Here is a 16,452-nt window from a genome sequence, read left to right as displayed (position 1 = left end):
ACAGGTTGAGCACATAAGACAGAGCTTGGCCCTTCGTAGGTATTTGGTAAACCTCTCTCCTCACAGGGTTTTGGTTTTGTGTATCTGGTCCTCAGTAAGTCCATCTTCAGAGAACGACTCGGTGATGGTCACACTCAGCAATATCCTGTCTTATTAAGTGGTCAGTGTAGAGGTTCTTTCCCATGCAGACTTGCCAGCCGGGTGTGTAAAAAACCCACATTGGACGTGTTGCCTGGCAGCACGTGGCCCTGAGTGGCGGTACATGGCTTGCATTGTAATGTCATCAGTGCAGGGCCAGCTGGCTGAGCGTGTCCTGCCGCACGGGCTAGGAACTCCGTCCCCAACAAAACAGCAGCCCGCACTAGGGTTAACAGAAAATGACAAACCGGGCATGGATGAGGGAGGCGCCAGCAGAGCAGCGGGATGTCCTTTGATTTGCTTCTGTTATTTGCATGTCTTTCTTGTGATGTCTGTGAAATGTTCAGAATGACAAAGTTTTTAAAAGACCTGCTGACTCCGCCTGAAAAATGTGAAAAACCTCCCGTTTAGAGACCTATTATGTCCAGCTAGCCTGCATTTTCTATATCTTTTTCTTCATTTTTTATTAATGCAAACATTTGCATGAAGACAGAACCTTTGTTTCGTAGAGAGTTCATCTGCCCCTGCTGCTTACTGGCCCTGCCATGCGAGAGCACAACAGAACCTTTGTTACGCTTTCAGCAAAGCTGTTTATGAACGGTGGCTTACTGAGGACTGCTTCCTGTGCTGTGTGCTTCCATTTTGTCTCAAAAGAAAAAAAGAAAATAGTTCTTAGGAGTGAAAAGAATTTGGACTTTCTTTTATTCAAGTCTTGGATGTTGAAATGACAAGTAGCCCCAAATTTGTGAGGAACTGGTAATTGCACCGAATGCATTTTTTCATTTTACCTTGAACATAATGAGGCCCTTAGTAACAATGGACGGAGCAAGTGCTTTCTCATCGGAATAGAGGGAAGGAACAGTAAAAAGGCAACAGAAAGAGGGGTTGAGAACAGGACAAAAGTGGCTTCCTGTCAGAACCCTAATATTGTAGCAGAATGTGTTTTGGTACTTAGTGTTTCCCACCTGGGAGGCGCAGTCCTGAAGTGGTTGAGTTGAATAAAGAATAGGACCACAGTGTATAAATAGTGATACGGTTTACGTATTCATCCAGTAAATATTTGAATGACTGGTATGTGAAGACACTGAATGGTCCTGAGTGTTAAAGGGGATAAAAGATAAATGAGTCGTGGCAACTCTCAGTCGGTGAGGAGTTGGAAGTCTAACAAGGAAGATAACCCATGTATAACAGAAATAGCTCTGTATCAAGGTAGAGAGCGCCATTGGAAATATTTAAAATAGGTGTTAGGGAATTCAGGAAAAGGAAGATTGCTTCTGGGTCAGAGAGAATCAGGTAAAGCTTCACGGAGAAGGGGGCTTTTGACTTGAGCCCGGCGGGAAAAGTAGGCTTGGACATTGCAGCGTAGCTGTGAATGAGGAGTCAAAAATTATGTTGGTCTGGTAAAATAGATCCCAGAGTATATTTTTATAGGGTATTTTGGTGTTTGACACTAGTGATTTAGATGCTATGGTGAGTGTTGGCATGTGTTTTCTATGTGAACTAAATTAGGGCTGGACCAGCCTATGCTGTTCCAATCATTCACCCCATGATTTTTTTGCACTTTGGCCTAGGCCTCTGGAGCTTCTATAAATATCTACAATAGCATCTTTACTTTCATAACAAAAATAGAAACTCAAAGGGATTATTGGGCATTATTACAGCCATATCCCATAAGCAGGGTGCAGACATAGTTCTGAGTGGGGATTTGACACGTGAGACTCATGGTTGAAAGAGAATCCCCACCTTCGTACAGAGGCAGTATCAAACAGAAAGGAAAGATCAGGAATTCTAAGCCCTTGAGTTTTCACCTACCTTAAATTAGAACTCATTTCTGTATTTTCTACCATTAGACTAAATGAGGTCCTGTTAGTGTTATAAGAGTTACTAATTTTTGTGAGATGGTTTGAATATAAAATGACAAGTAATTGATAAGGTACTGCATTAGTACCTTGTTACATTAATACCGCTAATCTTTATATTCATGGTTAATTGTATATTACCAAATATAATTGTTAATAATTTGTAAAGGCATGGTTTTCCCCAAAGGCTACAACTTTTGTTGGCCACATAGCACAATTAATTTTCGCCTTGTAGACAAAAAAAATTTTTTTAAAGATTTATATATTTATTTTAGAGAGAGAGCACAAGCAGGAGGGGCAGAGGGAGAAGGAGAGAGAACCTCAAGGAGGCATCACACTGAGCTCGGAGCCTGATGTGGGGCTTGATCTCTCAACCCTGAGATCACAACCTGAGGTGAAATCAAGAGTCAGACACTTAACTGACTGTGCCTCACAGGCACCCTTTGCCTTATAACATTAGTACTTCCCTACCTGATATGACATTAGGAGTGGCACTTGATTTACTCCATGTTTGTCAGTTTATAGGGTTTTATTTAACCTGGGGTGCCTTCTGGAAAATAGTTTTATGACTGTTTATGGAGTTGATTTGATCGCAATGCTGCTCTATGAATAACTATTTTTGCAAAGCAATTATCATGACGGTTATTGCTTGGGATCTTCATGTGTCCCTAGATTGTAGCTGTGGGACACTTCAGTGCCACTTGGGATTTCTCTGACATTCAGGGAGTACATTTTGTTATGGTCAGCTAGCTGAGTGCTTTGAGTTTGGATCTCTGTATATCCTCCTTAAAAATTTTTTTTTTTCTGTAGCTTCTGGCACTTGTAATTACAGGACTCGAACCTACTAATTCTATATTATGAGACTTAGACTAGAAATACTGAAGAAATAGGATTTAAATAATGAGCCTTAATTGACATCCCCAAAATATAAAAAATCACCAGTTTTAGGAAGAAAGGAAGAAGGAAGAATTAATGGCTGATTGGAGACTGTTCGAATGTCAAAGCACCCAGCTCTGCACAGCTGTTAACTTGTATAATACCTCTATTGGTTGAGGGAAGTGGACTTCAGTTTTTCGTCTTCCACCTTACATAAAGATCTTTAGTGATCTCTTGTTTTCTGGTTGTCACAGGTGATGTTAACATGTGTAATGCTTTGTTTGCCCTCAGTGTGTCTTTTAGCATTCAAGTTTGACTAGCTGTATAGCAGAAATGTGGTGGTTTGGATGCCCAAATGCATTGTATTAGTGTTGTCTGTTTTATAATTAACTATTAATGTAAATGATCTTTCCTTAATTTGTAACTCTGTCCTTAGAAAATAATAAATTATATATAATATATATTATATATTAATATAGATATAAATATATATAAATAATAAATTATATATATAATTTATTTATTTGAGAGTGCCCAAGCAGGGGAAGGAGCAGAGGGAGAGGGAGACTCCCCACTGAGCAGGGAACCTGATGCTAGGCTCGATCCCAGGATTCCGGGATAATGACCTGAGCTGAAGGCAGATGTTTAACTGACTGAGCCACCCAGGTGCCCTATGGCATAGCTCTTTAAGGGCTGCAGTAGAGTGCAGTCCTGTCCATAGACCTGGATTCAAATCCTGTCTCTGCTACTCACCAGACCATTAACATTTAGGTAAATTACATATCCGAGTCTTCCTTTTTTCATTTATAAAATGAAGATAAAAGTACCCATCTTATAAGTCTGTTGTGAGAATTAAATGAATTAATGCCCATAAAATGCTTAGAAGACTGCCTTGCACAGAAAGCTTAATAAATGTTAGCTGTTGTTATTATTACATTTATAAGTCTAACTACCATTAAGCAGACCCCATAATGATCAAGAGCTATTAAAGGAGGGAAGCCTTCTGCATTTATATCAAGGATATTTATCAGGATATTCATATGCAATGTGTGATTCACTTATAATTTTTTCTGAGTGCCCAAAGTTAAACTTGACATACAGCTGTTTCATATTTGGAGCTAGTTAATGTTTGAAGGGGCCTGATTTGGGGTTAACACTTTAACTTTATTTTTCTCTACTCTAAGTTAAAAAAAATTTTTTTTAATATTATGCTCTCTATGTTAACTGTGAATTTCTGATTTGGTAAGGGACACAATTACTTAAAGATCATATTAGAAGAAAATATAAGATAGTCGGTTTATACACTTGGAGTAGAGAGGGCTGTCTGAACAATACATAAAGTATAAAAGTCACAATAAAATACTTCTAGCTGTATCAACAGTTAAAATGTCTATACAATGAAAATGCCACAAACAAATTAGAAGAAAAGCCATAAGGTAGTTGTATATATTTACAAAATATATAAAATTAGGAAAAAAGCCCTACAAATCAGTGAAGAAAAAACAACCAGAGAGGAAAATGGGCAAAAGATACTAGCAGATTATTCACAGAAGAGATACAAATAAACATGAAAATATGCTTAACTTTATTTCTACTTAAGAAGACTAAAATTAAAACAACAGTGAAAAGCTATTTTATAGCTGTTAAATTGGCAAAATTACAAAGTTTTAGACCAAGGAGAGTGAAAACAGATATTCTTACGGCTGGGAAGAATGTAAATTGAAATAACCCTTTGTAAAGCAATTGTGTGTATCTAAGTAAACATGGAGATGTGGAGAAAAGGGAACCCTTGGGCACTGCTGGTGGGATAGCCACTATGGAAAACAGTATGGAGGATATTAAAAAAATTAAAAATAGAAAAACCATATGATCCAGCAATTCCAGTTATGGGAATATATCCAAAGGAAATGAAAACACTAAATTGAAAAGCTATCTGCACCTCAATGTTCAGTGCAGCATCATTTACAATAGGCAAGACATGGAAACAACCTAAGTGTCCATCGATGGATGAATGGATGTGTTAATATCACTGGGCATCAGGGAAATGCAGATCAAAACCATAACGAGATACCAGCTCACACCAGTCAGAATGGCTAAAATTAACAAATCAGGAAACAATGGGTGTTGGTGAGGATGTGGAGAAAGGGGAACCCTCCTACACTGTTGGTGGGAATGCAAGCTGGTGCAGCCATTCTGGAAAACAGTGTGGAGATTCCTTAAAACGTTGAAAATAGAGCTACTGGGTACTAATACCCAGTTAGTGTGATTACCCAGCAATCACACTACTGGGTATTTACCCTAAAGATACAAATGTAGTGATCTGAAGGGGCACGTGCACCCAAATGTTTAGCAGCAATGTCCACAATAGGCAAAATATGGAAAGAGCCTAGATGTCCATCAACAGATGAATGGATAAAGAAGATGTGTTGTGTATATATATATATATATATATATATATATATACACATATACATACAGTGGAATACTATGCAGCCATCAAAAGAAACAAAATCTTGTCATTTGTGACAAAGTGGCTGGAACTAAAGGGTATTATGCTGAGCAAAATAAGTCAATCAGAGAAAGATTATCATATTATCTTATGATCTCTCTGATATGAGGAATTTGAGAGGCAGGACGGCATGGGGCGGGTCATAGGGGGTAGGAAAGGAAAAAATGAAACAAGATGGGATACGGAGGGAGACAAGCCATAAAAGACTCTCAATCCCATGAAACAAACTGAGGGTTGCTGGGGGGTGGGGGGGGTAGGGATAGTGTGGCTGGATTATGGACTTTGGAGAGGGTATGTGCTATGGTGAGTGCTGTGAAATGTGTAAGCCTGACGATTCACAGACCTGTACCCCTAGGGCAAATAATACATTATATGTTAATTAAAAAAAGAAAAAAGAAGTTGTGGTGTGTATATATAATGGAATATTATCCAGCCACAAAAAATGAGGAAATCCTACATGAATGGCTCTTGAAGGCATTATGCTAAGTGAAATAAGTCAGAGAAAGACACATACTGCATGATTTCACTTATATATGGAATCTAAAAACAAACAACAAACAAAAACCCAAACTCAGTGAAGAAGAGATTAGACACATGATTGTCAGAGGCAGAGGAGGAGAGGGAATTAGAGGAAGGTGGTAGGGAGGCAGGGTGCGGATTTCCAGTTACAAGATAAATGAGTACTGGGGAGGTAACCTATAGCATAAGGACTGTAGCTACCACTGCTGTATGGTACATGGGAAAGTGCTTAAGAGAGTAAATCCTAAGAGTTCTCATCATAAGGAGAAAAATGTTTTTTCTTCTTCCTTTTTTTTTTTTTTTTTTACTTTATATGTATGGTTAATGTTAGCAGAACCGATTATGACGATCATTTCACAATATATGTAAATCAAACCATCATGCTATATGTCATGAGCTTATATGATGATGTTTGTCAATTCTTTCTTTCTTTCTTTTTTTTTTTTAAAGATTTTATTTATTTGACAGAGAGAGTTCACAAGTAGACAGAGAGGCAGGCAGAGAGAGAGAGAGGGAAGCAGGCTCCCCACTGAGCAGAGAGCCTGACTCGGGACTCCATCCCAGGACCCCGAGACCATGACCCGAGCCGAAGGCAGCGGCATAACCCACTAAGCCACCCAGGCGCCCTGTCAATTATTTCTTAATAAAACTGGAAAAAAGTCCACAGAGATAATGTGCATTCTGTGGCATGCCAATTCCATAGCAAAACTCTTTTACGTGTGCACAGGAAACGTATAAGAATATTCAACACAACAAGGTTTACTATAATGAAAATAAGGAAACAGCTTAAATATTTATCAGTAGAGAGAAATATTTGCCATTGAGAAATACTGCAAGGGTAATTTGTTTTCATATTTTAGAAAAGATTTCCAGGCATGGTTGAGCGAAAAAAGCAAGGTTCAGAAAAAAGTATATGTCATTTATTTTAAAACAAAACTAAACACAGCTCACAAATTATGTATTTCTATATTTTTTAAAGTATTCCTTCCAAACTGACAACTGTTACCAATGGGAACTGGGGTTGGTTTTTAACTTTTTCTGTACTGTTTGAATCTTTAAAAATAATTACATGTGTAAAAAAAATAATTACATGAGTAATTAGAAGTAAACTTTTTTTTATAATTTAAAGATCATTTAAGTACTTTTAACCATCTGGTTTACCAATTTAAGCTTCTTTTCTAGTATTTACATGGATAGCCAGCAATTTCCAGATAATACAGTACAAAATGGAACACATTATAAGGTTTTGGGTTTTTCTTATTATGTTTTGCTTTTGTTTTTGTTTTTGAGAGGTTGTGTGTTATAGTGGAAGGACATAGGCTTTGGAGTAAAATCTAAGTTTAAATCCTGGATCAGCCATCTATTAAGATCTTAGCAGGTTCCTTAACCTCTCTGAGCTTCAAGAAAGTCTATTACTTACCTCATTGAGTTGTGTAAGGATTACATGTGCTGGTTTTCCTCATTTCCCATCTCCTTTGGTCAGAGGAAATTGGTCTAGTGTGGTCTAAGATCAAAGATGGTCTTCTGTGGGTAATAAAGTATTTCACCAGAACATGCTATATCCCTGGATCAGGACATATGTGTAAAGATGGAGGAGATGCATTAACTTTTTAAACCAGTAAGCTATCTATTTGTACTTCACAAGATCAAATCAAATCAATTCATGGTAGTGACTTATAAATGATCTTGAAGCTTCTAAACAGTTTTTACATGACAAGCTGTTTGGTGAACAGGGTTACTTTTCTTATCTCAGAGAACAGTCTTAATTTAATTCAACATTTGTGCCAGCCAGCATATGAATTTCAAGAGGCTTCAAAGACTAAAATGTGTCTCAGAAAGACTCTGGCAAGGGAGGAAAAGGCCAGATTTAAAGTTGAATATATGTATATGCTATGCATTTCGCTTACACTGCTATGCTCTTGTATGTGTCTATTAATATCACACATAGTAATTCATATGAATATTTTTCTGGTGAGACTTGTTTATTCTAGTATAGGGACTCTGTATTAAATAAAAATAACAAAATGAGTGGTCTAATTAATGTAGGTGGAAATTCTAGGCCCCTTAAGCAATAATTTCCAAATGGGACCCTTTATTTGATTGCAAAACAAACAAGCTAATACTTTGATGGTATTTATGCTTGGGAAGAGAGTTAAAAAGAAATAGTTCTGGACTTTCCCCATGTAAATTAGAGCCTCCTGAGTAATTAGCAGTTAATAAGTGAACGCTTCCTACAAGTTTAAAGGTTATAACCAAAATGGGCATATGCTTAGGTATATTACTGTATGTTTAAAGTTTATATAGCCTAGGAATCCCTGAAGATAATTAGTAAACATCCTTGGTTGCATGAGCAGAACTTTAAATAAGTGAGTGGGGGGCTATAGGAAATTGGTTGCTTGGTGGTATTATTAGCCTTGAAAGTTCACGGACCATCTTGTGAAGACCCACACCAGAGTCTCTGTGCAGAGGACCCAGGCTCCAGCTGTGGCTACCACATAGTTTTATACAAGAAAAATAAAGTGAACTAAAGCTTGTTAAAAAAAAAAAAAAAAAAAGAAAGAAAATCTACTGTCTTCTGAGTTTTGTGATGTCTGGGAGTGGTACATAGTAACAACTGTAGTAATAACAACAATAAAAATAATCGCTAATATTTAGTGCATACTTAACTATGTGCCAAGCCCTATGCCAGATTATTACATACATTATTTTCTTTAATTCTCACTACAAACTTAGGTGGTAGGTACTATCCCCCAATTTTATAGAAAAGGGCAGAGAGATTAGGTAGCTTCCTTAAAGTCACGCCGTTAGCGCCAAAGCTAGAAATCAAGTCCAGATCAACCTGACTTCGGAGCCCATGTTCCATTTTTGTTTGTTTGTTTTGTTTTTAAGATTTCATTTATTAATTTGACAGAGAGAGAGACAGCAAGGAGAGTAGGAACACTAGCAGGAGGTGTGGGAGAAAGGAGAAGCAGACTTCCTGCCAAGCAGGGAGACCGATGCGGGGATTGATCCCAGGACCCTGGGATCATGACCTGAGCTGAAGGCAGACGCTTAATGACTCAGCCACCCAGGCGTCCCAGAGCCCATGTTCTTAACTGTTGCAAAAAATTGCTGTGTCATTACTGTAGAATCAGTATGCAGCTGTAATAATAAATCACTAATGTGTTACTTTTTGTATATACCAAATATTTTCCAAAGAAATAGTTTATTTTTAGTCATATCTTTCCTAGTATCATACCCATTTTATAGCAGGAGTGAATGTGGTATAAAGAAATTAAATGATCAGCAGGAGGCCATTACACAGAACCAAGAAGTTTCTGATCCACATGACCTTTACTTGAGAGGTTCATATAACGATCAGTCATACAGAGTTACTTATATTTCATTTAAATCTTTCAGTGCAGCATGTTGAAGTTATAAGTGCTTATCTCAGAGAGCGATGCTATCTGAGCAAGACAGGGACCTTGGGGCTTCATGTGGATTTCAGAACAATAGAGCCTTATTGGTACATGTTAGAAAAGTTAATCCTGGGTTTGTTGTAGGAATCATGGCAAAGCAGTAGAAGAAAAGTCAATCTGAAACATTTCTTCTTTTCCAAAGAGGGCAACTAAGGTGCCCAGATATCTTTGCCCTCAGGGGTGCAGGTGTGCTGTTTTTATTCTTTAATCATTCACATAAATTAAAGCCTATTCCTTTGCATTTAAAAAATAATATAAAACGACACTCTCCGTGTTTTATTGCCAGGCAAGAGCTTTGAACTTCTGTCTCATTGAAGTTTGATAAACTGCAAGGATTTTCCAGGGTTGGGTGGTGCCCACAGAGGGAACATTGGACTGATAAGAGCTGCAGGTGAAGGAAAGCACCAGAGAGTATCGGTGAGACAGAGCTCCTCGCACTTGGCTTGTGGGAAATTCTCTGCAGGGAGAAATTTTCCCTGCTTTTTCTGGCTCTTCTTAGCGGCTTCCTTTCACCCACAAATAAAAAGGGCACGAGGGCTTTCTGTTTCCACATTGTGAACAAGGAATGGGGGGGTGACTACTTCATGGTGGAGTGCTTCTTTATAAGAAACTTTGAAATTAAATGACAAATTCTAACTTCACACAAAATGCTGATTGGCATGCACACCTATGCAGACAGAGACAAGACAGGCCTGCACGCGTGCGTGCACACACACACACATTCACACAGACACAAATGGACCATATTTCTCAGATGATTTTACTATCAACATATGCTTCTGCCCTGTGCTTTATGTGAAATAAAGATCATATTTACTGGAAAACTGATTACACGAAGTGTTAATGATGAGGCAATATGCTATAGTTTTTGGAGCATGGGTTCTTGGTTTGAGTCTTGGCTTTTCTCACTAGCTTGGCTGTGTGATCTTGAGCAGGCTACTTCTATAAATCTCTTTCTCCCATTTGTAAAATGGAGGTATGCAAAATACATATGTATCATAGGATTGTGGCAAAGACTAAATACTATGATTCATGTTAAGACAATGAGCACGATATCTTGCATCCTGTTCACTAAGTTGCACAGGTGCTCCAAGTCGGTATCATTATCATTATCATTATTATGTGTAATATTATTAAATTCCATAAACATCAGATCGGTAGATGAATGTTAAACGACATAGTCCTTTTTCTTTCTTCCTTCCTTCCCTTCTTTCCCCATGCCCTGACCTTTTTTTTTTTAGTGCAAAGTCGTTTTCCAGAAAATTTCTCCTCTTTCCCACCCCCAGGAGGACAAAAGTACTTTGATTCTAATTGCTCTGAAAATATTTCTCCCTTAAAGGGCCTTCACACTGACATTTAGTCCCTGAAGTCAGGGAGGAGAAGCAACAGGATTTGCAACTAAATAGGGCTCTTTTCATTTCTACCATCAAATCAAAAACAAAATCCAAAACACTCTAATCCTGTATTAGCTTTAGTTAGATCTAAGTCAAAGAAAGTCCATCTAGTGCAAGGAAGGAAACCTTTTTTTTTTTAAGATTTTTATTTATTTGAGAGAGAGCGAGAGCTCACGAGTGGGATTAGGGAGTATAGGGAGAGGGAGAAGTAGACTTTCTGCTGAGCAGGGAGTCCAATACAAGGCTTTATTCCAGGACCCCAGGATCATGACCTGAGCAAAAGGCTAACACTTAACCCACTGAGCCACCCAGGTGCCCCGAATGAATCTTTTAAAAGACCAGGATAAGTGGGTGGAAAGGAGAATACAGAGGTGATTTTAATGTAACTTTGACCATTTTCTTACAATTTAGTATATATTAAAGTATTAAACAATGAATGCCAGAAATTGGCATGTGTTATCTCTTCACTCTCAGTTTTGGCCATTTCTTGGAGAGAGTTTTCCAGTTGGATAACCTGTTTCTGAAGCATTGATTTTATTTTCACCTCTTTTGGGGGGGTGGGGGGCTAGAGAACGTTTGCAGTGTATTGATACTTGTTAGCTTTGGGAAGCACTTGTATTGGAATAAATCAGAATAAATCACAGAATGTAAACCTGTCATTCATCTGTACTTTAGGCCCATGCAAACGTGGTGAAACCTTATGTCACCATTGTCAAATGAAGACTCTCCTGAGTACAGTTCGTTTAGATAAACTTACTTGCTTTTTAAGTTTCACTAGACTACCAGGACTTCAGGAATGGTTTTCTGAAGTACCTATTTTTTTTAGGGGTGGTGGAGGGGCAGAGGGAGAGGGAGAGAGAATCCCAAGCAGGCTCCATGCTCAGTGCAGAGCCCAACACAAGGGCTTGATCTCACAACCCTAAGATCATGACCTGAGTCAAAATCAAGTGTTGGACGCTTAACCGACTGAGCCAACTGGGTGCCCCTTGTAGTACCTGTTTTTTTAATAAATTTTAGGTAATTCCCCCATATTTTCCTGAGGGATGAAACTATGAAAGAGCCAGAGTCCATCTTGGTAACAACTTTGTGGAATTGCTTTTTGACAAGATGTTCATTACTTATGAGGGTTTTTTGGTTCTTGCTGCTCCAGAAGAAAGGTTTTCTTTGTTTGTTTGTTTTGTTTGTTTTTAAATTTTTGGATGGAAAATGGAAATACTGAATTGGAAATGTGAAGTGTGCCAAGTTATCATTGTTGTTCCTCAAGACAAAATTCAGAGAAAGGAACAACATTTGTTGAGCACATGTTGTAATGGAAGTGCTAGCCTATGTCGTTTACTGAACTAAACCCCCAATACACCTTTGAGATAGACTTTTACAAGGGACTATAGTATTTTACATGGATTATCTTATTCAACTCGCATAACCCTATGATGTAGGAACTACTAATATTGTTATTATAAATAGTAATAGTATTATTTTTTAAAAGATTTTTATTTATTTATTTGACAAACAGAGATCACAAGTAGGCAGAGAGGCTGGCAGAGAGAGAGGAAGGAAAGGAGGCTCCCTGCTGAGCAGAGAGCCCGATGTGGGGCTCGATCCCAGGATCCTGGGATCATGACCTAAGCTGAAGGCAGAGGCTTTAACCCACTGAGCCACCCAGGTGCCCCGAATAGTAATAGTATTATTATCCACATTTCACAGTGAGGAAATAGACATGGAGAGTCATTTGTTCAAAGTCACACAGCTAGGAATTGGTAGGGCTGACAGTATAACTATGGTTGTCTCTGAACTCCAAAGCTCAAGGTCTAAATCAGTGATTCTTTTTTTTTTTTTTAAAGATTTTATTTATTTATCAGAGAGAGAGAGGGAGCGAGCACAGGCAGACAGAATGGCAGGCAGAGGCAGAGGGAGAAGCAGGCTCCCTGCTGAGCAAGGAGCCCGATGTGGGACTCGATCCCAGGACGCTGGGATCATGACCTGAGCCGAAGGCAGCTGCTTAACCAACTGAGCCACCCAGGCGTCCCTAAATCAGTGATTCTTAAACTTCCAGGTACATAAGAAGCATGAATGGTACTTGTTAAAAATTACTGGGCTCCATGAAAAGTACAGCATGGGAAATATAGTCAATAATATTGCAATAACATTGTATGGTGACAAATGGTGACTACACTTAGTGTGCTGAACGTTGAGTAATATGTAGAATTGTCAAAGCACTGTGTTGTACATTTGAAACATGGCATACAATGTTATATTTAAAAGTTTCTAAAAAACAACAACAACTAATTTTGGGGCACCTGGGTGGCTCAGTGGGGTAAGCCTCTGCCTTCAGCTCAGGTCATGATCTCAGGGTCCTAGGATCAAGTCCCACATCCAGCTTTCTGCTCAGCAGGGAGCCTGCTTCCCAAACTTCTCTCTTTCTCTGCCTACCTCTCTGCCTACTTGTGATCTCTGTCTGTCAAATAAATAAAATCTTTAAAAAAAAAACCAAACAACTTTTTGTTTGTTTGTTTGTTTGTTTTAGAATTATTGGACTCCAGGTAGAAATTTAAGGTCACTGAGTCTGGGATGGTGTCAGATTACAAATCTGTATTTTAATAAGGTATCTTGGGTGATTCAGATCAAGAAGTTGATTAACCATATTTTGAGAAAGAGCTAAATTATGTTTCCACACCTGATAAAGCAGAAAACAGGTGTAGATTAAATAACTATCTAAGATAAAGCTACCAAAGACAGAGCCATGATTCAAACCAAGGTCTTTCTAATTCTAATACATCCTATATTACAAGCCCATGATTAATTCACACATTTTCCCATTACAACAAATGCAGAAAATGTGATTTCTGGTAAATTGAGCCATACAGATTTCACAGTCCTAAGGCTAATAACTTATAGCATCATTACTGACATTTTCATTAAATTTCCTTAAACTTTTCCATGACTTTTTTGGTTGTTGTTAAGGAATTGCGTCTTCTTGGCCAGCAGATCATCCATACTTCAGGCATGGCATCACTACTCCTGCGTTAAGCTCCTGAGACATGCAGAAGTGGAAGAGGGTGGAAGGAGGTAGAAAGAAAAGAATTCCCAGGTGTAGCTAAATGGTGCTAAACTCCTCACCCTCATTAACATCACCCTCCACTGAAATGAGGAGTGAAGAGTTAATATTAATAATAATAGCCAATCCGATGGCAATGGGTCATGTTCTACATTGTCTCCCATTCTACCCTTTGAGACCAGAGCTCAGTTGGGACCAGCAAGTTTGCTTTGCCTATTCCAGTCCACTCCTTAGGGCAGAACCAACATCTTGATTGACTTTCATGGCTTACTACTGGGACTGGGAAGACTTACTTTCTTTGTCTCTCACTTTCTCTTTCTGTCTTGATTTTTTTTTTTTTTTTTTTTTTTTAGCCCAGCGACATGTCCTCACATATATGGAGGATGCAGTGTGCCAGCTGTTAGAGAATAAGGAAGATATTAGCCAGTACGGCGTTGCCAGGTTCTTCACTGAATAGTAAGTACCTGTTTTGCCAGTCGGGTGAGCCCAGAAGAGGCACTAGGAAGCAGGCAAGGTGCATGAAGAATAGAGCAGATTATAGCTGCTGATGGAGTGGCAGTGAATGATTTGTTTTGGTAGGTTGGTGAGGGCTGCCCAAATATGTTTTGGAACATACCTTTGGTGCAGTTAGTTTTGTCCAGTGATAAGTTTCCTGAGTGGTTATGATGATAGTAGCTCAAGAACTAATTGTCTGATCTGTTAGCTCTGTTTCTTTAGGTCCCTCCTATAATTTTTAACTTTCTCCATTATTCAGAATGCTTACTGTGATTGCCTTTCATCAGGGTTCCCTTAGTCTGTGTTTTTCATAGCTGGTTTTTCTCATGGAAGTGCTTAGGATGATTTGCTTCTGCAGTTTTCTTTCTACATCTACAGGACGCTGTGTCAATCAGCTAATAATTTTAGAGTATTCATAGGGGCAGAATAACTTTCATATTGTGCTTCTTTGTAAAGCATGCTTGGAGTGTGTAAAAATCAAAGTGATTACTACTTTTTAATGTCACAGAACTGTTCTTAGGCTGAAAGAGAATCTGTTTTGAACTCCTTGGTCTTCATGAAAGGGTGTGTTAGAGAAATACGCAATGTTATTTTTATTTCCCAAATGCTGTCACATATTTGTGTTATCATTTGGATTCTCCTTCCATATTTTTATGGTTTATTGGGAACATTCTAAGAAAGAATAGCCTTTAACAGGCTTTTTTTTTTTTAAGGTTTTATTTATTTATTTGAGAGAAAGAAACAGAGAGTGAGACAGTGAGCATGAGTGAGGTTGGGAGGAAGCAACAGGCTTCTGCCTGAGCAATGAGCCCCGAAGGCAGAAGCTTAACCAACTGAGCCATCCAGCATCCTAACAGGCTTGTATCTAAGGCAAATCATGAATCCAAGTCTATCCTCCTTGAAAATATATTTTTTTTCTTTCTACTCTCTACAGCTTCCTTAAAGATCAGACAGTTGTTCTAATGGCCTAAACTTGGGTTGCTGTTGGGGGATTCTTGACTCTCCCTAGCTTTTTTGCCAAGCTATGGCAATAATATATACATGGCGATGTATATGCATATGTCCATATATACAAATAAAGTCTAGATTTCTTATGGATTGGAATTTCAAGTCCCTGGGAAAAACAGGCTCTCCAAGAGCAGAACCTGTCCGTTTTCCCAGTTCTCTAAAGGAGAATCAAGGAAGGAATCGTGTTCTCATGGTGTAGGCTGAAGCAAATGAGGTGGGCAGGGAATAAAGACTGAGAATGAATAGCCTCACTTGCTCTTAAAGAACTGACAAGCCTGGGGGTCAAGTTTCTAGGCCATTTAATCTGTACCAGCACACTGGAGGCTCCTTGCCAAGTGAAATATGATTCTTCTGGGGGCAATGCTTCTTCCTGGTTTTTTTCATTTTACTCTACCTCCCCCACCCTCCAAATCCTTTATAAGTCTTTCCTATCACACTGGTTCCTTGAGGACAGACATCATTGTCTCTCCATCTTTGTGTTCCTAGTGGCCGGCACAATGTTTAGCACATAAAAGATGTTAGGTGACTGTTGAATATACAGCTGTATCTATATTTTAAGCTACTACACACTATTTGCTCTTGTTCTTGTTAGTAATAAGGACTTTCTCTTGATTTTTCTCGCATTATTACTGATTCTTTTTTTTTCAAGATTTTATTTATTTGACGGAGATCACAAGTAGGCAGAGAGGCAGGCAGAAAGAGGAAGAAGCGGCTCCCTGCTGAACAGAGAGCCCGATGCGGGGCTCCATCCCAGGACCCTGAGATTATGACCTGAGCTGAAGGCAGAGGCTTAACCTTCTGAGCCACCCAGGCGCTCCTATTGATTTTTTTTTTTTTTTTTTATTAAGCTCTGTGTTCTGCCATATAAGCAGCTGTATGCCATGTAGGTAGTACTCTAGAAGTGAACCCAACTAGTCTAATAACTGATCCTGAACTCTATAGAGCCAATAGTAAACCTTATGACAATTTCAAATGCTATTGAATGCTATCAACTGTAGCTTTTATTCACCAGTACACTGTTGAAAAGTTAAGATTTTCCATAGTGCTGATAGAAATCTAGTTGCCAAGTGAGCTGTTTCTTGTCCTCAGAAAACTAAAAATTACATAATGTATGTGAGTGGCACATACCTGACAGTTTTCG

The 16,452-nt window shown here is 38.6% G+C and overlaps 1 protein-coding gene across 4 annotated transcripts in view; it reads left to right on the top strand.

Moving 5' to 3' along the window:
- Positions 1-16,452, top strand: part of CUNH11orf49 (chromosome unknown C11orf49 homolog) — a 189,536-nt gene that overhangs the window by 32,979 nt on the left and 140,105 nt on the right. For 2 of the 4 annotated variants that reach the window (XM_013061718.2, XM_013061717.2), the window contains exon 2: positions 14,162-14,264. The exons of 1 other annotated variant lie outside the window; for it this stretch is intronic. In XM_013061718.2, coding sequence (XP_012917172.1) covers positions 14,162-14,264 — 103 coding nt within the window. Of the gene's footprint in view, positions 1-9,645; positions 9,777-14,161; positions 14,265-16,452 lie in introns of all 4 variants that reach the window. One more of the 4 variants, XM_004763115.3, reaches the window with a different exon arrangement.

This window comes from Mustela putorius, unplaced genomic scaffold (genome assembly GCF_011764305.1).
Source record: "Mustela putorius furo isolate JIRA1106 unplaced genomic scaffold, ASM1176430v1.1 tig00003859_pilon_pilon_pilon, whole genome shotgun sequence".
NCBI lineage: Eukaryota > Metazoa > Chordata > Mammalia > Carnivora > Mustelidae > Mustela > Mustela putorius.
This window is presented reverse-complemented; position numbering and strand designations above follow the sequence as displayed.